The 27,836-nt window shown below is 36.1% G+C and overlaps 1 protein-coding gene across 1 annotated transcript in view; it reads right to left on the reverse strand.

Moving 5' to 3' along the window:
* Window positions 1-4,054: 4,054 nt before the first annotated feature.
* Window positions 4,055-27,836, reverse strand: part of ZNF804B (zinc finger protein 804B) — a 511,655-nt gene continuing 487,873 nt past the window's right edge. The window contains exons 3-4 of the mRNA XM_007446742.1: window positions 13,800-13,930; window positions 4,055-7,737 (exon numbers count right to left, since the gene is read on the reverse strand). Coding sequence (XP_007446804.1) covers window positions 4,080-7,737; window positions 13,800-13,930 — 3,789 coding nt within the window. The 3' untranslated portion in view covers window positions 4,055-4,079. The remainder of the gene's footprint in view (window positions 7,738-13,799; window positions 13,931-27,836) is intronic.

Genomic DNA, 27,836 nt, shown 5'->3' on the forward strand with positions numbered 1-27,836 from the left:
TATTGTGCCATTCACTCCATTCCTGGTCCTCTTGGGTTTGTGTTTTCCTCCTATCTGTTAGACATGCCTTCCATGATTTTGTCCACGCTTTATGAAATGTTGAATATAACAGATTACAATGCAAAGACTTGTAACCAGTCTCTACAACCCTCCCTCGAAAATGAAATTAGTCAAAGTCTCAATACTCTTGGGGTATAGTTGTTTAACTAGCAATTAAAGCACATTTGTCATATAGCACTGACTATTGTCCATAAGGATATTTATAAGAATCATAAAATGTCTCTCTATAAAATACCCACATATTTTACTATCTTTTGCCACCAACTACCCACTTCACCACAATGTCTCTGGTCAAGGTAACAACCAAGCTCTACGTAACCAAAAGAATATTTAATTTTCTATCCTCTTCTTACCTGACTCAGCAACATGTGACAGGGTTGATCACTCTCACTTCTTTGAGTCACTTTCTTTACTTGCCTTATAGGCACACATTGTTCTGATTTTTTCCTATGAAACTTGGAAGTTCATCATGGTCTCATTTTTAATGGGAAAAAAATCTGAAAAAGAATGGATATATGGTTCCTACTACTTCCACTCTTAAAATCAGAGTGAACTAGGGCTCAGTCCCTGAACATTTTATCCACCCTACCTACCCCTGTTGGTATTACCCAGGCTAATGGCTTCAGATTCTTTCTATACATTAATAATTCCTGAAAGTATTTGTTCTTTTTACACCTCTACTCAAACTTCAGATTCATATTTCCAACAACCAACTCAATATCTCCACTTCAATATTTAACAGGCATCTCAAATAGAATATTTAAACCAATCCTCCTCTCCTCTCCTGTTCCTCCCACAGTATTCTGTATTTCAGTTATCAGTAAATCCATCCCCCTAGCTGCTTGTGCAAAAAGTACTGATATATCACCTCTGATTCCTTTCTTTGTCTTATACCTTACACCCAATATGAAGCACATTTTCTCAGCCCTACCTTCAAAACAAATCCAGAGTCTCACCACATCTCAACATTTCCATTAGACTCTCACTGAGCAAGTCACTGCATTCTCTTGCCTGAAACATTTCAACCTACTAATTGGCCTTCGTACTCCAATCTTCACTCCCCTAGCGATTATTCACAATGCAAGAGCTGAATGACCCTGGTAAAATCCAAGAAGAATCATGTTGCTCATCTGCTAAAGTTATCCAATAGTTTCCAACTCACAGTAGAAGCCAGTCATTATAATGGTTGGCATGATCCCACATGATTTTGCTCCAAAATTTTTTCTCTGACCTTATCTCCCATAATTCTGTCTCTGAAACCTTCTTTCCCAGGCACAGTGTTCTCATACTATCTTTTAAGTATGACAAGCATACCCAACGAGTTGTTGAAACCTGGTCTTCTCTTAGCCCTAGCCTTCTTATTTGAAGTGGCAAGGAAATAATTTTCTCTGTATGTTCCAAAATTCTTATCCATGTTGGTTCTATAATTTCCACTTTGAAGAACTTTCTCCTTAATAGGGAAAACAAAACAAAATCAGATTTAAGTAACACTACTTTATTATTACTGTTGTTGTTGTTATTAGATCATCTGCCTAGCAGTATGCAGAAGCAAAAAAAAAATCTTTTGATTTTCCCAATAAATGGGATATTTAAAAGGCATTAACTTAATCTCTGTTCATTTTTGATCCATAGCTATTGTCTTACTGTTTATGTATGTATGGTACTTGAACAATTACTCTGAATGTTTTCCTCATTCAGTTTATATTGGACTGTTTAAAGGACTACATTTTTCTGCCTCATTGGAATCTTTTGTAATGGTAGCTTTACTCATATGATGCTACAACTTTTATAATTTCCTACCATGGAGTACAAGTTATCTTTTATTTAAATGGTGAAGTCTGCTTTCCCTTAGTCCAAGACAGTAAGTATATCCAGTGAACATTTTCATTGCTGATAATACAAGATAGTCATTTCCATGCCATCAGTTCATATAAATCTATCCTTGTTAGTCAAAATTAAGTGCCCAGTAGAGGTTCTCTATTCTAACCTTCTGAGAGGTTAAATTGTCACCAAGAGAATTATAAATATTAACCAGGTGCTGTCTTTTTCATAATAAGACTTCTAGTGAATTCCCATAATTACTCTGTCTTGACGCTATATCAGCTTTGTAATCTGTTTTAGGAAACAGTCATCCACATTACTTTTCTTTTTATGTGCTGGGCCATTTGTCATCTATTTTTATAAGAAATATTCCATTTATTTCACTTTTTTTGAATCTACTCAATGTTTATCAATGTTCTTTTACAATCACTTTTATGGAGTTCCACACAAGTATAGAATTTCTTGCTATTTGATGTCTTGTTTCCATTTTTCTATTCCTTTTAGATAAGCTGGGCTTTTTCACTGCCATACTCGTCAAAATTTCCATCCCACAAGTTTCTGGTGATATCTAGGAAACTACGTTGTTTATGTTAGAGTTTTTAATTCACTTTATTCTCTCTCTTTCTCTCTCTTCTCTCTTCATCTCTCCCTCACCAGCACCAAAGATGTCCTTTCCTACTGTTTGCAAGTGTTAAGAACTTAACCTTTCAACTTCATTTTCCTCATCTGTACAGAGGAATGATAATACTGATCTCAAAGTATCAATACATTTGTGAAAATTAAATGAGATAATGAGGGCTTAGTGCTCAACCTATCTTGGTGCACAGTAGGCCTTCAGTAAGTACAGCTCTCATTCCTGTGAAGCCAAGGCTGTATAAGCCATCCTTCTCATCTTCTAGTGGTAGAGGAGTTTGCATCATCATACACACAGTAGTGATGACTGATTACCTCTATTTCTGTTTAATTTGACTTTCTCTGAAACCCATGCTTATGGGGAATGAGCAGCCACACAAGTTTTCTTTCTTTTAAGAATATAAAATAATAAACTTAACTGGAGGGCCATTGAGAAATATAGATATAAGAAATGCAAATTCTGTGGGTCAGAAAACATTTTGGATGAATGTTTAAAATCATTTGCAAAATTATAGGAATGGTGATTTTATTCATCATCATTCATGGTATTTTATAAATATCTAGTAAAATTGAACAAAATACACTGAATACTTTTAAGATTTTTCTCAATAAATATCATGTAAAATTTTTGACATTTCCAAAGCTTTACCTCTCCAGTTATACATATGTTGGCTGAACACAGATTTCTGAGTAGGAGAATAAAGAAAACTTAACATTTTAGCCCCAATAATATTTGAAAGTTTGACCAATATATACAAAATATTACTCTGAGTATACTTTATTTTTTCATTTTGCATTATCAAATACTAATGATAGTTTATATATGTTTTCTTATACAAAAATTAAACATTATTAATTTTAGATGTTGGTGATTCTTACAGTTACAAAATTCTCTTGACATAGAAGTGTGTGAAATGAAGTTAATTCAATCTTCCACAGAAACTCAGCCATACAATCTGCATAAGACTGTTTTGCATTGAAGAGTGGTTTTCAATTTGAATTAGTCAGAAAATTTCTTGCCATCTCTTAGTTCCTATGAAAATATAGTTTATATTGGTTGAAACATTATATTGATTGAAAGGTTAGTCGACAGTGAACCATACGAACAATTTTTAACACATAATTTTCTTTCACTGACCTTTTATTATTACCTGATAAATAAAACCAAATATGCATTCATTCATTCACTTGTTCACTCGTTCAACGAACACCTAGAAGATAGAGTACTATGTTTCATTTAATTTTCTTTGTAATATTAATGATCTGCCTTTTTTCTATTTTTTATAACATTATGTGAGAACTCATTCAAAAATATCTTTAACACGTTTCCCTCTATCTTTCCATCAAACTACTTTAAATTTGTCCAATTATTTTTGCAAATTAAAAGAAATCCTTTAAATGCTTGTATTTCAATATTGGCAATTCAGTTCGTATTCCTATATTGGTCACATTTTGCATTGGTACCACTATTTTAAATCTTATAATAATCAGACCACTTTAAATACATCATTTTATAGGTAGTGACAATTTCTTTTATTTATCCAGAAGAGGGGCTTTAACACCTGTTAGTTCAAGTGAGCTGACACATTTAAGGCCTCTTTCACTCCATTTAATGGTTGCATCTGACTGGAGCAAGAATGATGGCAAAGATCTTGACCTTGAAACAGTGGTTGAATTAAAGGATTCAAGTGGATGATAGAAGTTGTGGCCGGGTTGAAGTGAGGGCCAAACAATGTGGGGATAAATGCTGCAGGGGGCAGGGGCTGAAGTGTTATGTGAGATGGGTGGCAGGGAGCAGCAGTGACCAAGTGCAGGGGATGACCTGCGAAGAAAGTGGGGTGTGCAGGGATGATGGTTGGAGTCAGAGTTGAAAATGTGAATGGATTAAAATGTGGCTGGGAAAGAGGATGCAGATGAGCTATAGGGAGGTGACTGCTATGGGCATTTATGGAAGCAGAAACAAAATGCTGCAGGAACGTGTGGTGGATGGTGGTGATAGAAGCCTGCTGGTGACCTGGAACTGTCTGTACAGCAGAGGCTGGAGAGAAGGCAGTGGGCCCTGCAGCAGGCACAACTCGAAGATGCTTTGATAGGAGCTGTTTCTGCATATGCTGCTGGGCTTGTAGCTGTAGGAGCTTATATTTATCTATTTCATCAGGAGAAAATGTTATGGGCTGTTGAATTAATGGGGGAGAGAGAGATTTATGACACACTTCTAAGTCACCTGCTACTTTGTCATGCTTCTGCATAGTTCTGTCATAGTAAGAGTTTATATTCCCCTCTACCTGATTCATATGCATGCTTACATCCTGTAAGTCTAGATTTATTTGGTCTTCTTTGGTCTCTGTTGAATCAGTAACAGCAGTATATCTATTAGATGAGAAAGCACCAGGGAAATCTTTTGGTACTGGGTCACAGCTTTGAATAAAAGGTTGGACTTCACTAATTAGTGATTTTGATTGTTCTTTTGTTGTTGGATACTTTTTCATGTTTGGTAATTGAGTCTCTGCTACTACGTGAATTGTACCTTTAGAAAGATGATCATCACAATCAGTGTCTACTAAAACAGTAAAATCATTTGTCTGGGAATTTTTGACTTTGTCTTTGTCAGTAGTTCTTTGCACTGCACTGCCTTTATCCTTTCTTCTTCTACTTGTGTTCTGTATTTTTTCAGACAAAGGCAATGCATGTCTATTACAGCCTGGTGGTGTAAATTGCACTGTGCATTGGATTTGTGAAGGAGCCTCTGATTCATTTTTGCAGCTGTTTGAAGAGACCTCAAAATGAGTTGATTGTTCCTGACATTTCTTGGCTTGTACTCTTTCTAAAAGACTTTTGGCTGTCAGGGGAGTCCTCTCTCCTTCTACAGTGTCCAACTCTGTGGTTTCTGAAGGGCTGCTTGAACAGTTCTTTAGAAGACAGCTGATATTCCCAGAGTTACATTGCATGGATTTTACTTTTTCCAGATCACAAATATGAGGGCTGTCCAAAGACTGTTGACTTCTTTCACTTTTATTTAAGTAATACATTTTCTCTCTTGAGTAAGAGCCCAATCTGCTGTGCTGAGGTCCCTGGCAATTAGGTGGGTTTTCACTGTTTCCAGCACAAGAAAACCGTGAGCTAGAATCACAACGGGTGATTCTCTTGGATTTTGGCCCTGAAAATTGTTGATTTTTGCCCAGTTTATATTTTTCTCTGCAGTGACCATAACCATGTTTTGAATATTTTTCATTTTTAACTGATTCCCACAACTTGCAGCCCCTGTCACTCTGGGTTTCAGACTGTGAGCAGTCACTCTTTGCTAGCTCATCAGATAAGAAGAGACAGCTGTGCTTTCGGCGTTTCCGTTTGTGCCTTTCGACTGAGTTGTGTTCTCTTTTACAAAAGTAGAGCAACTTACCTCTACCATGACCACTGGATCTATGCTTTGAACAAGCACTTCTCAAGCTGGATGTACTGCCAGGGGATGTGTCTGAAGGGCTAGAACATGTATTCAGAGACACCTTTGGAGAACTTCTCTTGTAACTTGCTTTTCCACATCCAGAAACCCTGCTGGTCATACTGATGTGGTTACTATTCAAAATTACACTGAAGTCCTTCCCATGGTCACTGTGGCCCCTTACTGTGTAAGGACTAGAATTCCAGGTGAATTTATTCCCATCTTCAAAATCCAAATGAGGATCACAGGAAATCAGTTTATGTTTTTTAGTCCTAGAGATATAAGGAGAAAAAGATAGGCCCTCATTTGCATCATTTAGAATTACCCTTTGGCAGCTTTGCCAATGGGCCCTTGAAGGTTCCTTAAGTTCATTATGACTATTATTATTCTTTCTTACACAATTCTTTAGAGAGATATCAAGGTAAGCAGGCACTTCAGGATTTTTCATTTCCAAATCACTTGCACTAAAATTATGTTCACTCACACTGGGCTCAGAATTGTTGTAGCCCAAATTATATTTTCTCTGGAAATTTTCCCAATCTGGATTAGCTATCATCATCTTTGGTTTCAGAGACTGATTATCTTCTTGGATCAGTTTTTGTTGGTCTTTAATTAAACCTGAGACTTGGTTTTCCATTGTAGTCTTCACTTCTGAGGGCTCTTTCAGCAATTCTGTTTTTAAATCCTCTGGATAATGGCCGTCCTTTGTGTTTCGAGAAAGCTTAAAATCAAAATATAATGGGTTGCAGCCATAAGAGATACAGGGCTCTGTTTTTGTAAAGAGAAGCAGTTCCGTAGGCCATTGGAGAGTGGTATGGCCATCCTTGCTTTGTACGTTTAGATAAGGCAGTGGTTTGGACTTCACATCACGGGGATATGCCTCTCTCACAAGACTTTGTACATTTCTGCTAACTCTTTCTATTTTATCTAACGATTTTTCTTTCTTCTCCTTTCTGGAGTTGGGATTCAGATGAACTGTACTGCTTTGTTCACTTGGCTCTATTGATGGAAGCTCATCCAAACATTCAAGTATCCTGGCATCACTGTGCTTGTAAATGTTTGGTGGGCTGGAGGAAACATTTGCTTGGCATGAGTGATTATTACTTTCTGAAGTGTTCTTCACTGTATTTCTAGTTTCCTTTGCTCTGCTGGAAGGAGAAAAATCCACATCTGAAAGATGAATGTTAGATTTACTGAATGAAGCATGAATGCGAATCGAATCTTCTAGTGTTTCATCAACAGAGTCATTTTTGTCTTGCGAAATTTCAGAACTTATGGAGAAGGTATTGTGTAAAATACTTTCCAGATGGCTTGATAAGACGTTTCTATCTTTTTCCTTAGTGAGGTGTGTATCTTCATTTGCAAACCTGCAGCGCACGCATTTCTCTGTGGTTTGTTTTGTTTTATAGACGGGTGACTTGTTACAGTCGTGGGTTTCTTCTGTGTTCTCAGTGAAAACTGATGCTGAAGATTCTAATTTTAGATGCACTTTTTTGGAAAAAGAAAATGACACTCCTGTCCTGTGATTTGCATTGCTAAGATATGAGGATGTCTGTGGTACCTGATTTCCAAACAAACATCTGTCCGTTTGTAACTGGTGTTGATTTGGTGTGGTGGACTGCTGTTTATCAGAAATGCTTCTGGAGAGATTCTTTCCTTTAAGGAGAAGAGCACTCTTCATGCACGATACCTTTCTGCCACTCTTAACTGGGAAAATTCCTTGCTGGAGTTGCTTTTCTATAGCTACCCTGGGGGCTTTGTATGCTGGTCCATTTCCAGAAACACTGTAAATAGAATAAATATTTAAATGATTAAGACATCAGATTTGAAATCTTACCTATATGTGAACATTTTATAGTGTTTGATGATGGGTTCTGATACTATTTATGAACTATGTCTATTGTAATGTAACAATTTCACTATGCTTATATAACTCAGTATATCTATGTTTTATAGTGGCTATTTCTAAAATGCATCTCAAGTGGATTCTTTTGAAATTAGCAAAAAGCAATAGCAGGTGAATATCTTATGCTAGTGCTGCAAAAGAAAATAAAGTATCGCATTTACATCACATTATGTCCTCCAGAACCTACTAATTCTTTGGAATACAGATTTAACATTATTTTGCAAAGAGTTCTCCAATCAGTGCCTTCACCTAAATAGGAAATAAAATGGAATTAAAAGTCACTTCCAAAGCATAAACTTATCTCTTTTATTTGTTTTTTTTGTTTAAAGTTCTAGCATTCTATAATTTTTGTTTCCTCAGTCTTAAAATTCTTTCATGTTTCCTTTTGAAACAGGATGCTTAGTTCTTTATTTATGATTTGTCATTAATTTGATCAATTATAAGAAAGTAATACACATTTACATGCCATCTCAATACCTTCAATTAGTCTGAAATCCTTTTTTTAGCTTCTTACTCACCGAAATATTTTTCTTCTCTCCTTTTTTTGCATATATGTTTTATCTTTTAACAGATTTTTAAAGATTATTCATTCTATTGAGTTTAACTAGTCATTCAGTCAGAAAACTGGAAAGAGCCATACACACAAGAGATGAAACTCTTTAGATTAAAATGCCTCTAATGTTCTATGTATGAAACCCCTATGACAAAACAAATCTTATTGGAGGGAAAGCAATACAAATCACATCATTTTGAGTTGACTTTCTTTTCCTTTTTCTTGCTTTGAGCTGCCTTGCTTTGAGCTGCTTTGCTTGTTTGCTTTGAGTTGGCTTTCTTTTCCTTTTTTTTTTTTCATATTCTTGGATGTGTTTTGTTGGCCTTTTTCTATTTTCAAATTTTACTTCATTTTTATGCAGTCATTTATTGCTTGAGTAAACAGTACTAAAACAACTGATATCTTTTCCATATGTAGCTTAAATTCTAACGGGGAGGAGTCCTTTCCTAGCCCTCCATCTGAGAAATTCTTTCTTATTGCCTTTACTTAACTATTCAGCCAACTGTCATAGAACTTCGGCATCACATTCCTTTTGTCCACCAAATTTCATGTACATTGCTTCACTGTCTTTATATGTTTACTATTACAGACACATATTTAATTAGCCTCCTTTTATTCATATTGAAACAGATCTGCTCATGTATTTATATGGTTTTGTAAATTTTCTTTTTTATTTATATATAATGTATTTTGTTATATTTATTACATACAACAAATTATGTGTATATATATATATATATATATATATATATATACACACACACACACACATAAGTGTTATATATATATAATACTTTACCAGGCCATAGTTACAAATTGATCTCTTTTGTTTAATTTTTGCCAGTATTTCTGGGCACTTTCAATTCAACTTTCTTCAGCTCAGATACATTTTCTTCTCTGACGTCTCTGATTATTTCTTCTTCCCTGTCCTAGTTTCTTATCCTAGAATTTATAAGTTAAATTTATTTGCTCTCATGAATATATCTTTCAGTCTTACTACTTATATCAGTACTCTAGTATTTTTAGTCTTATGTTCTGGTTCAGAAAAAAAAATTGTTTTTAATTTCTGTTTTATGGATTCAATATTTTACAGTGACCAATATGTTGTTTACTATACCCATACAAATTTTAATTTACAAACAATAATTTTATCCACCAGTCTTTAATAATTTCAGATTGTCCTCTCTCCATGAACTAATAATGTCTGTAGCTTTAGAGTTGTAGTGCCCCTTTGAATCTTCTGGAAAACTAATTTCAGAAAAAATTTTAAAGTGTCTGCTCCTTACAGTAACTATTTCATAATGAAAGCTTTTCTCTTATTCATCACATTAATCTTCTTTTATGAATCATGTTTTACATTCTTTAGAGAGGGTGTTTAGGCATATTTAATATGAGAAATGGAGATACTCTAAGATGGTATACAGATTACTGGATATTTCTTTCAAACTTAAAGAGAAATAGGAAGCACAGAGGTTTACGATAGTTATTGGTCTTTTGAAAAGGTGCCTGTAGCCTGTGGATAGAAGGATGAGGTTTAGAAATATCTGCAGCACTGAATTTTGCCTCAGTGCCAAAAAGATTCTTTTCCATTACTTTGGAGTAAGTAGGAGTAATACATCTGTATTAAGTTACCTTCTCTAGGAACTTCAATCTGATATTATCTGCACTACACTTAGCAAAAATTATTTCAAAAGTCTGGTGTATGTATATCATCACTTCACCCCTTCTGATTCCATTATGATGCAGATATTTGACTATTTTGTATTCCATTTTTTTCCTTAATAATATAATATTTTTGCTTATTATTCTGGCACAGTTTTGTGCATTTTCTTGCTTTGATTTATGTTAGTCTAAACATTCTTTCCTGTACTGCTGTTTCCTTTTACCATTTATCTTTCTAATATGTGTAAGCTTCTTCCTTTTATATTCTTTCAAATATTTTTAAACCTCTTTGCTCTTATTGTTTTTGTATTACATTTTGCTCTCCTTGTCCTTATTCTTGTTCTCACTTTACAGTTCAATATACACTTATGATTATATTTTTTCACAAGTTTAACATTTTATCCTCATTATTAATATTTTATACCTCTTATTTTTATGCTTTAAACTTTTATCTCACTGCTTTGTAAACTTTAATTTCCCCTATCTTAATTTTTTTTTCTTTTTTGGCCACACTGGAAGGCATGTGGGATCTTAGCTCCCTGACCAGGGATCAAACCCGAGCCCCCTGCATTGGAAGTGAAAAGTCTTAACCACTGGACCGCCAGGGAAGGCCCTACCCCTATTTTAAATCTAATTAACTTTTATTATTTTTTAAAATCCTAGTTTTCTATCTTTGTGGTATTTAAAATTCTATTATTTTAATTCAAGTTTATGCCTTATGACATAGTTAAAGGTTTAATCTTTATAGTCATACCCTCATTTATGATTTCACTGTCTCCTCTAGAACATTTAGTTTATTCCTGTATTTTTTACATAATTATTTTTATTTATAATTTTAAAATGACATTAGTTAGCCCTTTAGTTCTTATTAATGGATTGTCCACTCCAATAGTTCCCCCCAACTTCTAGTTCTTGGTAACTCAGCATATGTACAATTTAATTCTCTCCTGTTCAAGAAGTACATTTTCCAAACAGGAAACAAAGCGCATCAGAATAACATGATTTCTTTAAGTGATGTTAATTTCCTAATGTCCCACATTATCCAGCTCTTATGTAAAGAACTTTATATTCTCAGAATCAGTGGTCCTACAGGTTTTAAAATTTGAAAAAATGTCCATATCAAGATGCACTATACTTAGACTTACACATAGTAGAAGTTTACAAACAGAGTGAATCTCTCCCCTCCGCCAATAAAAGAACTAGTTTTGCTGAGGAACCACATGGGGTTGATCTACCCAAGAGCTGACCAAGGTTGACTGTCCTTTTCAAGATACATTAACAGTCTTCTGCCATCATTTTTTTCATCAGTCTGATTCAAATATTCTTATGACCAGTAAATTCACCTCTCTTCTCCGCAGGGCCGTGGAAGAACCTTCTTGTTATGTGTAGCATCTTACTCAGAAGCCCTCATTATGAGAATAAAGGACAAAGGTTTTCCAGGGGAGAAGTAACCCAGGTGATTTTTTTTTCACTTGTCAATTCAGTTGTCAAAATGAAAATATTTCATAATGCTATTAAGTGACTTCCCTTAGGCCATGAGACTACTTAATCAGAGAGAACAATTGCCTGGAGTGCAGATGGAAGGTAATAGAAAAAGAATGAAGTAATTTGCCTAGTTCCAAGTTATGTATCTGGAAATGTGAATACCCATCATTTCCCTAACAATATGATCAGATTGGGACTTAGAGAGCCTACCTACTCTATAGAGGATATGGCTAGGTTTGTGTCTGTTTAATTGATAAGATTTTAAAAGGGCGGCTCAACCCCAGTAGAGTATATCTTTTAATTTCTTTTACTTTGGAAGACACTTCATGGGTAGATCTACAAACTTAGAACTTCTAAATGAAAGCATCATCACCATCACCATCATCATCATTAAGGCTCCTCTGATCCTTTGTCTATTTCTTCCACAAGAAAATACAGAATCAATAAGGAGAAATGTCAAAGTGTGACAACTTGCATAGTAACAGAAGAACCAAAATTAAATTAAGGCCACCCAGATTTTCTGTTGTGTGGCCTTAAAGAACCTATCTAAAGTGTGTATCTCTATAGTGAGGCTTGTCTTATTTTTTCAGTTTTTTTGTACCTCATAATTAATCACCCGGGAATTAAATATCTTCCCTCAATTTTCTCCTGCATGCCACCTAATAACCATTAGACTTTTCCTTCTAAGTCCTGTTTTGACAAGGGCTGTCTGATATCTTATTGACAATGTGTTTGAATAACATATTTTACGATCTTCATTGTGTTGGCAAGTAAAAAGTTCGGTACCAGATATGTGTCCTGTTTCTATGATCATATGCTCCCTAAGAGCATGCATTTTTGTATTAACCTCACCTCTGGACCCATGGTCTTCCAACCTTTATTTTTTCTTTATACAAAATTTCTCATTTATTTTTAATATGATTATCTTTTCTTATATTTTTATAGGCAAATTAAATTACTCTAAGACAGTGGTGCAAATACATGAATATTTGAAGGCTGAATACTGTGTCTTTACTCATAATTGATCCTAAAAAATAAATACTTTCTTAAAAGTAAATATGAGGTCTAATATTTTATGCTAATATAATCGAGTTGTTCACTCCCAAGCTTATTGTATATCATTTTTCTTTTTCTTTTTTTATAAATTTATTTATTTATTTTTGGCTACTTTGGGCCTTTGTTGCTGCATGTGGGCTTTCTCTAGTTGTGGTCAGCAGGGACTACTCTTCGTTGTGGTGTGCGGGCTTCTCATGGCGGTGGCTTCTCTTGTTGCACAGCATGGGCTCTAGGCAAATGGGCTTCAGTAGTTGTGGCATGCAGGCTCAGTAGTTGTGGCTCACGGGTTCTAGAGCAAAGGCTCAGTAGTTGTGGCACACAGGCTTAGTTATTCTGCAGCATGTGAGATCTTCCTGGACCAGGGCTCGAATCCGTGTCCCCTGCATTGGCAGGCGGATTCTTAACCACTGCACCACCAGGGAAGTCCTGTATATTGTTTTTCATTTAAACAACAGGAGTTTAAATTCTGGCACAGAGCTATAAGTGTTACAGTTCACCAGAATGCTGTCAACTACATTAATTAGCTATATTAGTGTTCTACATTATGATTCATATGAACACAAATCACAATCTGCAAATGTAATTGAGTTCCAGGTAACAATCTCCTCACTTCAAAACGTTCAGCAGTTCTAAGCTCATATAAAACTTCTACTTTTCAGCTACAAGAATGGATTAGTATAATGCTTGTTATAATTGTCAACTTAAACGGTACTGTGTGGTAAATTTAACTGCATTAATTACATCTTGCTTGTCATCCAGACAATGATAGTGCCATTTATTCTAGTTTCAGGTGTGTGCAGAAGAATGCACAGAAGATTTAGTTCCTCCCCAAAAAGATGCATTGCTATTTATGGTTTTCAAAATTAATATTACAAAACTCAAAATAATTAGAAAGAGATATATAGATCCATATAAATCACCTGGATAGAATAAATGCTAGTATATTAGAATCATTCCTGGATCATTTCATTAAAGAACACATTAACAATATTGGGAAAGAAAAAAACCCAGATGTCAAAGTCATTAATTTATAGACTTTTAACTATTAGGAACATTTGCCTTCAGATATATCTGTTGATTATAATTTGTTTACGTTGTTATAGTGAACCAAGTAAATTTATCACTGAAATTTCCCCAGAAGTTGAAGAGAGTTTTGAACCATCTTAGGCACCTTTAATTCTTACCATTCAGACTGTTGCCTTAACTCAGCCAGCTGATGAAGTCGCTTAAGTGCTTTTTCTTGTTTCTTTTCATCTTTCCATGACTTGGAAGCTACATTTCTAGCAAATTCACGTTGCTTTAATTCTTTCAGTCTCTGTGGACAAAAGAAGAAAGGACACTATGAATAAGTAATAAATCATTTTCCATTCCAAAACTTCCTTTTTAAACTTTGTCCTGGGTACAAAGGTGAATTTTTGGATAGGGAGAGTAAAAGCAACTTCTCCATCAATTCTATTCTCTGCTCCAAGATAAATTTAGTTGTCAACTGGGTTATTTATCAAAGCTTGTCACAGTCACTGCAGAAATGTGCTGCAAAGTTGGACCCCAGTCCTGACAAAGACCACCCTGGGTATGTATTTGCAATCATCTCTGTGCCTGTGAAAACATAAATGGGGAAAATGTGCAATATATAAATGTGTATAAAGGGAGAGGCAGTTATGGGATGTACTTTCCTCCACGCACTGTCCCCAGCCCTCTCACTTATAAAACATATTTACTCTCATTCCTGAAAATTGGTGTGATTAAATACACTGGGTGAAATGAACTTGTTTCAGTAAAGAACACCTGTTACTGTGAAAAGATTTAATTTAAAGTTCTAAATGCAATTCTTAACTCATTTTTTTTCTGGTGGAGATATTTATCCAATTCAAATTTCTATATTGTATCCAGGAGGAAAAAAATGGGTCAGGGATTTAAACTCAGGATAGAGGCTTGGCCTTGCTTGATTTAAATTTAGTTACTACTTCTTTTAATTAATCTTTTCTGTAAAACAATTGGCTTACATGAAGATTGGATGTTACTCATTACCTGTTCAGATTTCTACTTCAGAATCTGTCACTAAGCTCACCTAATGATATTGAACCAACTGAGAAACAGCCACAATCAAATGAGCATCTTGAAGTTTGGGTCTTAACCCTGATTTAAGAGTATGTTTGAAGATTAGCCTTCCTTAATCCATATAAAGTGACTTTAAACTACCTGAAATCTGTGTCCGTTTAATCTGCTTTTATTTCCCAAATCAAGTATAAAATCATGTTTTCCAGGAATGGCACAAACTACGTAGCTATCAAGTGAGATAATAACTTTGTAGAAGACTATCCCTGCCCCCCCATAGAACAAGTGCCAAGACCTTTAACAATCATTAGATTCCTTCTTGAAAGGGAACATACTCAGGGGAGATGACAGCCAAATAACTGCTTCCAGGCTAAGTATTTAAGGAAGGAGGCAGAGTATTCTTTCAAAGAGAGAATATTCTGAGCACAAAGAACAAGCGTTTCACAGAACTAGAAACAGCCACAGGGAGAAGAGTAGTGTCAACCTGAGCTCAGTTTTTGACAAAAGCTTCAGAGCCTTTTAAAAACCAGACGTTTTCAAAAAACAAAATTATGGCCCATGTGTTATCAGAATAAAAAAAAAAAAAGGATCAACAATTCTCTAGAGCTGATAACAGCACAGGGTCTAAACGTGAAAGGATAGCCTTGGTCAGAAGACAGAAAGGCCTATAAAAATTTGCATTTTTACTACCCTTCTACTCACACTTCCTCAGCCCCTATGTGCACAATCATCTAGTTCTTGGGGTTAAGGCTTATCTTATGAATAAAGACCTTTTGGAAATCATACAACATAATTTAGGAGCCCACAGAGAACGCAGTTCAACTGCATCAAAGAAACACCATGGTTGCTTTGGTAAAGAGGAGAGGGATTTTTTTTTTTTTTTAACTCTCAGTTACTTTTGAACATAAAATACTCTACAATATATTTATTTAATATTTGATATTACTAGTAGATAAAACCTGAACCACCTAGGAGAGGAAGCTGATTCACTTACTCACAATATCTGATACTTGAATCTCATTATTGGAATCCTATTTGAAACTTCCAAGTATACCTGTTTCTTTCATTAGCCTTTCAGATTCCAATACTGTACTCCTATATCTGAGTTACAGAAATGATTGAGAATTTGGTCTCATTCATCCAACAGCAAATACTGTTAACTCCTACTAGGTACTAGGGATATAGAAATGTACAAATCAACTATTTTTCCCTCAAGGGAGACAGACAAATGAACAGATACTTTTATAAGATAGTATTGAGTTTCTTAACAGGAGTGGACACAAGATGCTTTGGAAGCACACAGGAAAAGTTAAGATAGACTGGGAGGTGGGATGGAGAATTGCTGTGTTAAGGAAGTCAGCAAAGTTAAAATACTTTTAAAGAACACAGAAAACTGGAAGAAGACCTCTAGCCACAGTCTTGGCTTGGCCCATGCCAAGTGCTCAAGACTACACAAAGGAATCCCCCCAGAGATCTGCAGAGGGAGCCCTTCAAAATTTCAGCATACTGATCAGCAGTGCATGTGCGTGAGGCAAATATTCCAGGCCAAGACACGAACCACCTGCAATAACTAAAGGAAACAATGCCTAGCATTCATATAGAACCAGGAATAGTGCCTGTTCTTACCAACAAAATTAGAAAAGTTCTTGGGACATTGAGTAGAGAATTCAGGGAGTCTTGCTTCACTAGAGAATAATTAGCCATAGTGAACACTATTTTACATTTGCCTAACAAATGATTTTCATCATTTTATCAAGAAGTAAAAGTATAAATCTGATTCCAAGTAACATAACTGCATTTCAGAACCAAATCCAAGAATATTTAAAAAATACAAAAATTCACAAACAAGGGAAAATTAATGACATCCAACATACAATCAAAAATTTTTAGACATGCAGAGAAGTGCCAAAACACAGCCAAAAATGAGGAAGTCAACCAACTAAAACTAATACAGAACTGACACAGATGATAGACTTGGCAGAACACTGCATTAAGACAGTTATAACTGTATACCATATATTCAAAAAGTAGAAAAGACACAGTGGACAATTGCGTGATTGGAGTCTCTGAAGAAAGGGGAGGGAATATTTGCAAATATAATGGGTGAAAATATTCCAAATTTTCTGAAAACTATAAATCCACAGATTCCCACCCCCACCCCCCAAAACCTCAAGCACAAGTAACATGAAGACAACTACACCAAGGCTCAACATAATCAAATTTTTCAAAACCAGGAAAAAAATGAAAAATTTTAAAAGCATCCAGAGAGAAAAGATATATTTCTGTACAGAAGAATGAATACTAGGATGGCAGAAGAATTCTCGTTGGAAAAAGGCAATTGAGAATACAATGGAGCAACAACTTGAAATTTCTGAAAGAAAATTTAAAACTATTCAAAATAAAATTCTATACCCAGTGAAAGTCTCCTTTAAAAAAAAAAGGTGAAATAGAGATGATTTCCAAAATTAAAAGCTGAAAGAATTTAGCAGCAGCACACCCACATGATAAGAAATAAAGAATATCACTGAAGAAAAGGAAAATATTAACAGGTAGATATATGTGTCTACAAAAAAGAATGAACACCAGAAATAGTAACTATAATGATGAATAAGACATATTCTTTATTATTTGAACGTATCTGGACTGTTTAACAAAAAGACAATAGCTATGTTTTTTGGTGTTTATAAAAAATTTATAAATAAAATATTTGACAATGATAGCTTAAAGCCCAAGAGAGGAGAAATGACATATAATATTGATAGGTCTTATTCTATGCATGAAATAATATAATAACAATTGAAGGCAGACTGTGATAAGTTAAAGAAATATACTATATATCCTACAGCAACCATTTAAATAACAAAACAATGTGTTTCAGCCAATAGGACACCAAAGAAGATAAAAGAAAATAATTAAATTTACTCAATCCGAAAGAAAGCATAAAAAAGTAAAAAGGAAATTAAAATAGATGGGACAGTTATAAAACAAATAGCAATATCACAAAATCTAAATATATCGCTAACCAAATTAAATGTAAATCGTCTAAACACTGGAAGTAAGAGGTACAGAATAACAGTTTCAATTAAAAAAAAGCAAGATCAACTATACATTGACTATAAAAACAAACGTCAAAATAAAGACATGATGAGTTAAAAGAAAAAAATGTAAAGAGATATATCATGTCAACACTAGTCAAAAAAAGACGGAGGGGAGGACTCTCAAGATGGTGGAGGAGTAAGACATAGAGATCACCTTCCTCCCCACAAATACATCAAAAATACATCTACATGTGGAACAACTCCTACGAAACACCTACTGAACACTGGCAGAAGACCTCAGACTTCCTAAAAGGCAAGAATCTCCCCACGTACCTAGGTAGAGTAAAAGAAAAAAGAAAAAATAGAGACAAAAGAATAGGGATGGGACCGGCATTTCTCAGAGGGAGCTGTGAAGGAGGAAAACTTTCCACACACTAGGCAAGTTTGGCAGAGATGGGGGTGGGCAGGGGGGAAGCTTCAGAGCCACAGAGGAGAGCACAGCAACAGGGGTGCAGAGGGCAAAGCAGAGAGATTCCTGCACAGAGGATCGCTGTTGACCAGCACCCACCAGCCTGAGAGGCTTGTCTGCTCACCCACTGAGGTGAGTGGGGGCTGGGAGCTAAGGTTCGGAATCCAGAGGTCAGATCCCAGGGAGAGGACTGGGGTTGGCTGCGTGAACACAGCCTGAAGGGGGGTGTGCTAGCTGGAACAGAGGCCAGGAAAAAGTCTGGAACTGCCTAAGAGACAAGAGACCATTGTTTCTGTGTGTGCGAGGAAAGGGGATTCAGAGCACTGCCTAAATGAGCTCCAGAGATGGGCGTAAGCCACGGCTATCAGCGCGGACAGCAGAGATGGGCATGAAATGCTAAGGCTGCTGCTGCAGCCACCAAGAAGCCTGTGTGCAAGCACAGGTCACTATCCACACCTCCCCTCCTGGGAGCCTGTGTAGCCCACCACTGCCAGGGTCCCGTGACCCAGGGACAACTTCCTTAGGAGAGCACACGCGTGCCTCAGGCTGTTGCAACGTCACGCAGGCCTCTGCCGCTAAAGGCTCGCCTTGCATTCCATAACCCTCCCTCCCCCTGACCTGAGTGAGCCAGAGCCCCCTAATCAGCCGCTTCTTTAACACCCTCCTGTCTGGGTGAAGAACAGATGCAACAGGGGGACCTATATGCAGAGGCCGGGCCAAATCCAAAGCTGAACCCTGGGAGCTGTGCGAACAAAGAAGAGAAAAAGAAATTTCTCCAAGCAGCCTCAGGAGCAGCGGACTAAACCTCCACAATCAACTTGATGTACCCTGCATCTGTGGAATACCTGAATAGATGACGAATCATCCCAAAATTGAGGCGGTGGACTTAGGGAGCAACTGTAGACTTGGGGTTTGCTTTCTGCATCTAATCTGTTTCTGGTTTTATTTTTATTTTAGTTTAGTACTTAGAACTTATTATCATTGGTAGATTTATTTATTGATTCGGTTGCTCTCTTTCCTTTTTTTAATATATATATATAATTTTTTCTTTTTCCATTTTGTGAGTGTGTGTATGTGTATGCTTATCTGTGTGATTTTGTGCATATAGGGTTGCTTTTACCATTTGTCCTAGGGTTCTGTCTTCCGTTTTTTTTTTTTACTATACATTTTAGTGCTTGTTACCCTTGGTGGTTTTGTTTATTGGTTTGGTAACTCTCTTCTTTCTTTCTTCTTTCTTTATTACTTTTTTAGATTTAATATTTTTTTTTTATTGTAATAACTTTAAATATTTTATTTTTTTCTTTCTTTGTATTTTTCCCCCTCTTTTCTTCTGAGCTGTGTGAATGACAGGGTCTTTGTGCTCTGGCTGGGTGTGAGGCATAAGCATCTTAGATGGGACAGCCGAGCTCAGGACACTGGACCACCAGAGACCTCCCAGCTACATGGAATATCAATCAGTGAGAGTGCTCCCAGTGATCGCCGTCTCGATACTAACACCCAGCTCCACTCAATGACCAGCAAGCTCCAGTGCTGGACACCCCATGCCAAAAAACCAGAAAGACAGGAACACAACCCTACCCATTAGCAGAAAGGCTGCCTAAAATCAAAATAAGTTCACAGACATGCCAAAGCACACCACTAGGCACAGTCCTCCCCACCAGAAAGACAAGTTCCAGACTCATCTACTAGAACACAGGTACCAGTCTGCTCCACCAGGAAGCCTACACACCCACTGAACCAACCTTACTCACTGGGAGCAGACACGAAAAACAATGGAAACTATGAACCTGCAGCCCACATAAAGGAGACCACAAACACAGTAAGTTATGCAAAATGAGAAGAGAGAGAAATACACAGCACATGAAGGAGCAAGGTAAAAACCCACCAGACCAAACAAATGAAGAGGAAACAGTCAGTCTACCTGAAAAATAATTCAGAGTAATGATAGTAAAGATGATCCAAAATCTTGGAAATAGAATGGACAAAATGAAAGAAACATTTAACAACGACCTAGAAGAACCAAAGAGAAGATAAACAATGATGAACAACAAAATAAATGGAATTAAAAATTATCTGGAAGGAAACAATAGCAGAATAACTGAGGCAGAAGAACGGATAAGTGACCTAGAAGATAAAATAGTGGAAATAACTATCACAGAGCAGAATAAAGAAAAAAGAAAGAAAAGAATTGAGGACAGGCTCAGATGTCTGGGACAAAACTAATTGCACCAACATTTGAATTATAGGTGTCCCAAAAGAATAAGAGAACAAAAAAGGGACTGAGAAAATATTTGAAGAGACTATAGTTGAAAACTTCCCTAATATGGGAAAGGAAAAAGGCAATCAAATCCAGGAAGCACAGAGAGTCCCATGCAGGATAAATCCAAGGAGAAACACACCAAGACACATATTAATCAAACTATCAAAAATTAAATACAAAGAAAAAATATTAAAAGCAGAAAGGGAAAAGCAACAAATAACATACAAGGGAATCCCCATAAGGTTAACAGCTGACCTTTCAGCAGAAACTCTGCAAGCCAGAAGGGACTGGCAGGACATATTTAAAGTGATGAAAGGGAAAAAATTACAAACGAGATTACCCAACCCAGCAAGGATCTCATTCAGATTCCATGGAGAAAGTAAAATGTTTACAGACAAGCAAAAGCTAAGAGAATTCAGAACCATCAAACCAACTTTACAACAAATGCTAAAGGAACTGCTATAGGAAAGAAAAACAAGAGAAGGAAAAGACCTACAATAACAAAACCAAAACAATTAAGAAAATGGTAATAGGAACATACATATCAATAACTACCTTAAATGTAAATGGATTAAATGCTACAACCAAAAGACATAGACTGGCTGAATGGATACAAAAAAAACACCTGTATATATGCTGTCTACAAGAGACACACTTCAGACCTAGGGACACATACAGACTGAAAGTGAGGGGATGGAAAAAGATATTCCATGCAAATGGAAACCAAAAGAAAGCTGGAGTAGCAATTGTCATATCAGACAAAACAGACTTTAAAATAAAGACTAATACAAGAGACAAACAAGGACACTACATAATGATCAAGGGATCAATCCAAGAAGATATAACAATTGAAATATTTATGCACCCAACATAGGAGCACCTCAATACATAAGGCAAATGCTAACAGCCATAAAAGGGGAAATTGACAGTAACACAATCATAGTAGGAGACTTTGACACCCCATTTTCACCAATGGACAGATCATCCAAAATGAAAATAAAGAAAGAAACACAAGCTTTAAATGATACGTTAAATAAAATGGACTTAATTGATATTTATGGGACATTCTATCCAAAAACTACAGAATACACTTTCTTCTCAAGTGCTCATGGAACGTTCTCAAGGACAGATCATATCTTGGATCACAAATCAAGCCTTGGGAAATTTAAGAAAACTGAAATTGTATCAGGTATCTTTTGTGACCACAATGCTATGAGACTACATACCAATTACAGGAAAAAATCTGTAAAAATTACAAACACATGGACGCTAAACAACACACTACTAAATAACCAAGAGATCACTGAAGAAATCAAAGAGGAAATCAAGAAATACCTAGAAACAAATGACAATGAAAACACGACAACCCAAAACCTATGGGATTCAGCAAAAGCAGTTCTAAGAAGGAAGTTTATAGCAATACAATACTACCTTAAGAAACAAGAAAAATCTCAAATAAACAACCTAACCTTACACCTAAAGCATTTAGAGAAAGAATAACAAAACCCCCCAAAGTTAGCAGAAGGAAAGAAATCATAATGATCAGATCAGAAATAAAAGAAAAAGAAACAAAGGGAACAAGAGCAAAGATCAATAAAACTAAACGCTGGTTCTTTGTGAAGATAAACAAAATTGATAAACCATTAGCCAGACTCATCAAGAAACAAAGGGAGAAGACTCAAAATAATAGAACTGGAAATGAAAAAGGAGAAGGAACAACTGACACTGCAGAAATACAAAGGATCATGAGAGATTACTACAAGCGACTGTATGCCAATAACATCAACAACCTGGAAGAAACGAACAAATTCTTAGAAAAGCATAACTTTCTGAGACTGAACTAGGAAGAAACAGAAAATATAAACTGACCATTCACAATCACTGAAATTGAGACTGTGATTAAAAATCATCCGACAAACAAAAGCCCAGGACCAGATAGCTTCACAGGCGAATTCTATCAAATATTTAATGAAGAGTGAACACCTATCCTCAAACTCTTCCAAAATATAGCAGAGGGAGGAATACTTCCAAATTCATTCTATGCGGCCACCATCAACCAGACACAAAAACCAGACAATGATGTCACAAGAAAATAAAACTACAGGTCAATATCAATGATGAACATAGATGTGAAAATTCTCACCAAAATACTAGCAAACAGAGTCCAACAGTACATTAAAACGATCATACACTATGATCAAGTGGGGTTTATCCCAGGAATGCAAGGATTCTTCAATATATGCAAATCAATGAATGTGCTACACCATATTAAAAAACTGAAGGAGAAAAACCATGATCATCTCAATAGATGCAGAAAAAGCTTTCAACAAAATTCAACACCCAGTTATGATAAAAAACCTCCAGAAAGTAGGCATAGAGGGAACTTACCTCAACCTAATAAAGGCCATATATGACAAACCCACAGCCAACATTTTTCTCAATGGTGAAACACTGAAACCATTTCTACTAAGATCAGGAACAAGACAAGGTTGCCAATCTCACCACTCTTATTCAACATAGTTTTGGAAGTTTTAGCCACAGCAATCAGAGAAGAAAAAGAAATAAAAGGAATCCAAGTAGGAAAAGAGGAAGTAAAACTGTCACTGTTTGCAGATGACATGATAGTATATATAGAGAATCCTAAAGATGCTAGCAGAAAACTACTAGAGCTAATCAATGAATTTGGTAAAGTAGCAGGATACAAAATTAATGCACAGAAATCTCTTGCGTTCCTATACACTGATGATGAAAAATCTGAAAGAGAAATTAAAGAAATACTCCAATTTACCACTGCAACAAAAAGAATAAAATATGTAGGAATAAACCTACCTAAGGAGACAAAAGACCTGTGTGCAGAAAACTGTAAGACACTGAAAAAAAAAATTAGAGATGACACAAACGGATGGAGAGATATACCATGTTCTTGGGTTGGAAGAATCAACATTGTGAAAATGACTATACTATCCAAAGCAACCTACAGATTCAATGTAATCCCTATCAAACTACCAATGGCATTTTTCACAGAACTAGAACAAAAAATTTCACAATTTGTATGCAAACACAAAAGATCCCGAATAGCCAAATCAATCTTGAGAAAGAAAAACGGAGCTGGAGGAATCAGGCTCCCTGACTTCAGACTATACTATAAGGCTACAGTAATCAAGACAGTATGGTACTGACACAAAAACAGAAATATAGATCAATGGAATAGGATAGAAATCCCAGAGATAAATCCACACACATATGGTCACCTGATCTTTGATAAAGGAGGCACGAATATACAATGGAGATAAGATAGCCTGTTCAGAATTGATGCTGGGAAAACTGGACAGCTTCATGTAAAAGAATAAAATTAGAACACTCCCTAACACCTACACAACAATAAACTCATAATGGATTAAAGACCTGAATATATGGCCAGACACTATAAAACTCTTAGAGGAAAACATAGGCAGAACACTCTATGACATAAATCACAGCAAGATCCTTTTTGACCCACCTCCTAGAGAAATGGAAGTAAAAACAAAAATAAACAAATAGGACCTAATGAAACTGAAAAGCTTTTGCACAGCAAAGGAAACCATAAACAAGGTGAAAAGACAGCCCTCAGAATTGGAGAAAATATTTGCAAATGAAGCAACTGACAAAGCATTAATCTCCAAAATATACAAGCAGTTCATGCAGCCAGCTAAATATCAAATAAACAAACAACCAATACAAAAATGTGTGGTAGACCTAAACAGACATTTCTCCATAGAAGACATACAGATTGCCAACATACACATGAAAGGATGCTCAACATCACTAATCATTAGAGAAAAGCAAATCAAAACTACAATGAGGTATCACCTCATACCAGTCTTAATGGCCATCATCAAAAACTCTACAAACAATAAATGCTGGAGAGGGTGTGGAGAAAATGGAACCCTCTTGCACTTTTGTTAGGAATGTAAATTCATACAGCCACTATGGAGAACAGCATGGAGGTTCCTTGAAAAACCAAAAATAGAACTACCATATGACCCAGCAATCCCAGTGTTGGGCATATACCATGAGAAAACCATAATTCAAAAAGAGTCATGTACCACAATGTTCATTGCAGCTCTATTTACAATAGCCAGGACATGGAACAACCTGTGTCCATCGACAGATGAATGGATAAAGAAGATGTGGCACATATATACAATGGAATATTACTTAGCCATAAAAGGAAATGAAACTGAGTTATTTGTAGTAAGGTGGATGGACCTAGAGTCTGTCATATAGAGTGAAGTAAGTCAGAAAGAGAAAAACAAATACCGTATACTAACACATATATATGGAATCTAAAAAAAAAAATTTTTTTTTTCTGAAGAACCTAGGAGCAGGACAGGAATTAAGAGGCAGATGTACAGAATGGATTTGAGGACACGGGGAGGGGGAAGGGTAAGCTAGGACAAAGTGAGAGAGTGGTATGGACTTATATACACTACCAAGTTTAAAATAGATAGCTAGTGGGAAGCAGGCACGTAGCACAGGGAGATCAGCTCGGTACTTTGTGTGCACCTAGAGGGGTGGGATAGAGAGGGTGGGAGGGTGATACAAAAGGGAAGAGATACGGAGATATATATATATATATATATGTATAGCTGATTCACTTTGTTATACAGCAGAAACTAACACACCATTGTAAAGCAATTTTACTCCAATAAATATGTCAAAAGAAAACCAAAGATGGAGGGGCTCTATCACTATGAAACAGAATAGATTTTAGAGCAAAGATATATTGCTAGGAATAAGAAAGTGTATTTCATCATACGGTGAAGTAAATTCATCAGGTTAACAAATAAGCCTAAATGTTTATGCACCTAATAACATAGCTTCAAAATACACAAAGAAAAAATGGATAAAACTACAAGGAGAAAAGTTAAATCCACAATTATTATAATAGGAGTTTTCAATGCCCCTCCACAAAACTACAACAAAATGTTAATTGCAAATACAATATTTCTATGACAGGTTACTTCAAGGGGACCATGCCTGTTATAAAAGACCCTTCCAGGAGCTGATTTGTCTAATGAAATGAGGACTGTTTGATACTGGACAGTTAAAGAGGATTTCCAAGAATCCAGAGGTCAAATTGTGCCAGGAAGATCATTTAGTTTGGATTTTCCCAAGTTTCTATTTTTCTTCCCCTTTTCTGGTAAAAATTCATTTATTTAAGCAATAGCACATTATAATTATCAGTAATATTACTCAATTTAAAGAATGAAAACATTTGGACAAAAACAAAAATTTTTTGTGCGTATATAGTAGGTCAGCTCTTAATGAGATCAGATCCAGACAAGGAAAAACTGCTCCCTCACACATTTACAAAGAAATACAGAAGCTCAGTAATGAGTTGCAGAGCTGTAGGAACTCAGAGTGAATGTGTTAGAGCAGTTGAGAGTTTGAAACTCACTGTGAGGGGAAGTAAGGAAGACAGAAAGTAGCACCTAACAATACAGGGACTAAAACAGTGTCTGGTTTCCAGAGGGGTTTGGATGGTAGCCAACACCCTGTAGGGGTTAAGACAAGGATTCTGAAATCAGACCTGCATTTGTATCTTGTCTATGTCACTCACTAGTGTAATAGGGAAGAACAAATTTGACTCCATATTGGATCCATTTCTTTTACTTATTTTTTTGGCCACACTGCAGCATGTGGGATCTTAGTTCCCTGAGCAGGGATTGATCCCCTGCCCACAGCAGTGAAAGCCCAAGTCTTAACCACTGGACCACCAGGGAATTCCTCTCATTTCTTTTACTTTAATCTTTGTATTCTATTGTGTTTGCTACAAGTTAATCACTAAAGGGATGTTGCCTATAGCTTAAAATATCAAATGACCCATCTCCAGGAATCCTGCCTCCCATGCTTGAGCTCAAGCTAAAATACCTTTGTTTAAGCTCACAGGAAACATCCTGACCAGGCCCACATGTGAATGGCTGCAGGAAAGAAGAAATTAACACATCCCTTCCCGAGTCTGGCAGGAGCCAGGAGGTATTTGCAACAACTTATCACCTTTTTAACTTTACCTCCTCACCTCCCGCCTCTTTGTTCTGTAAAAAAACTAGCACCCAAACCCAGGCAAGATCGTTCTTTGGGACTCTAGACCATTATCTTCTGGTCTGCTGGCTTTTCAAATAAAGTCACTATTCCTTGTCCCAACAATTCTCGATTTATTGACCTGTCATGGGGCGAGCAGTACAAGCTTGGATTCGGTAACTCTAGCTCTGATACTTTAAGAAAGTTACTCAGTCTTCCTTAACTTCATTTACATTTGTAATTTGGCAAACTATCAGGATTTACCTTGTAGAGTTCTTGGGATTATTATTTGAGTTGGGAAAGGTAAAACACCTGATATACAGCACCTGCTATACAGCAAATGCTCAATGAGTATGAGCTATTATCAATTTACAAGTAAGATTAACAGTTACATTTTATGGAACTGAACAAGGAACAGGATGAACAAGAAGCCCGTGATTTAATTGGCAATGGGGAGCCATTAAGAGCGTTTGACTCATATTCTTATTGAAAACAGAATGTTTGATTAGTTTTCATCTGGACGGTTTTACAAGATCTGTGGGTGGAGCCTTCTCTAAAGGAAAGGACAGAAAAAGGAAGCATGTTGGGTATATTCCTCACCCTTGTCTTGAATAATTTATAATGGTTAATGGAAATATTTGTAATTTTGGGGAATCTAAGATCATATGTCACTACTGAAGAAAATAATAAATTTTGGATTAAAGCATGATTTGTTGTCAAACTTTTCTTTGATAAAGTTTATTTGAAGCTTGCTGTTGGGTATTAATATTATCCAAAACAGAACTCAATCAAGAAATAAGGTAAAAGACTAGACATCTAGTATTTTCTAGAGGGAAATAGGGACATCTAGTTCATGTCCTTGTATTTGTAATAGGGATTTAGGGGAAATGGCAAAGCAGATGGTCTTCATGGTCCTGAATGCAGGGTACCCGACATGGTCTTTGCCCAGGTCAGAAGCAATGCGATAAAGGACTGTCGCAGAGGTCAAGGTAAAGAAGGAAAAGTAGTTCTCACGTATCTTCTGCAGCTTTCACAATGCTTTTTATTCTCTCTCAGCAACAAGCAAAATAAGGCTTATGGAAATATACTGGCTTTAATACATTTATGAAATATGTAGGACTTAATTTTTTTTCTCAGGTTCATTTTAAAAGCGCAAATTAAGCAAGCTTTATTTCCCTACCTGCCAACAAGAATGCTTGGCACGTGCATTGCAAGTGGAATTCAGCTATGAATAAAGAGGCAAATTGATCACGGCAGTGAGTCTCCATGTGTTTTGAATAGCAATACTCCCAATATTATTGCTTCCCAGTCAGAACAAGCCTGCGAACAGCATCCC

This window comes from Lipotes vexillifer, unplaced genomic scaffold (genome assembly GCF_000442215.2).
Source record: "Lipotes vexillifer unplaced genomic scaffold, Lipotes_vexillifer_v1.1 scaffold617, whole genome shotgun sequence".
Classification (NCBI taxonomy): Eukaryota; Metazoa; Chordata; class Mammalia; order Artiodactyla; family Lipotidae; genus Lipotes; species Lipotes vexillifer.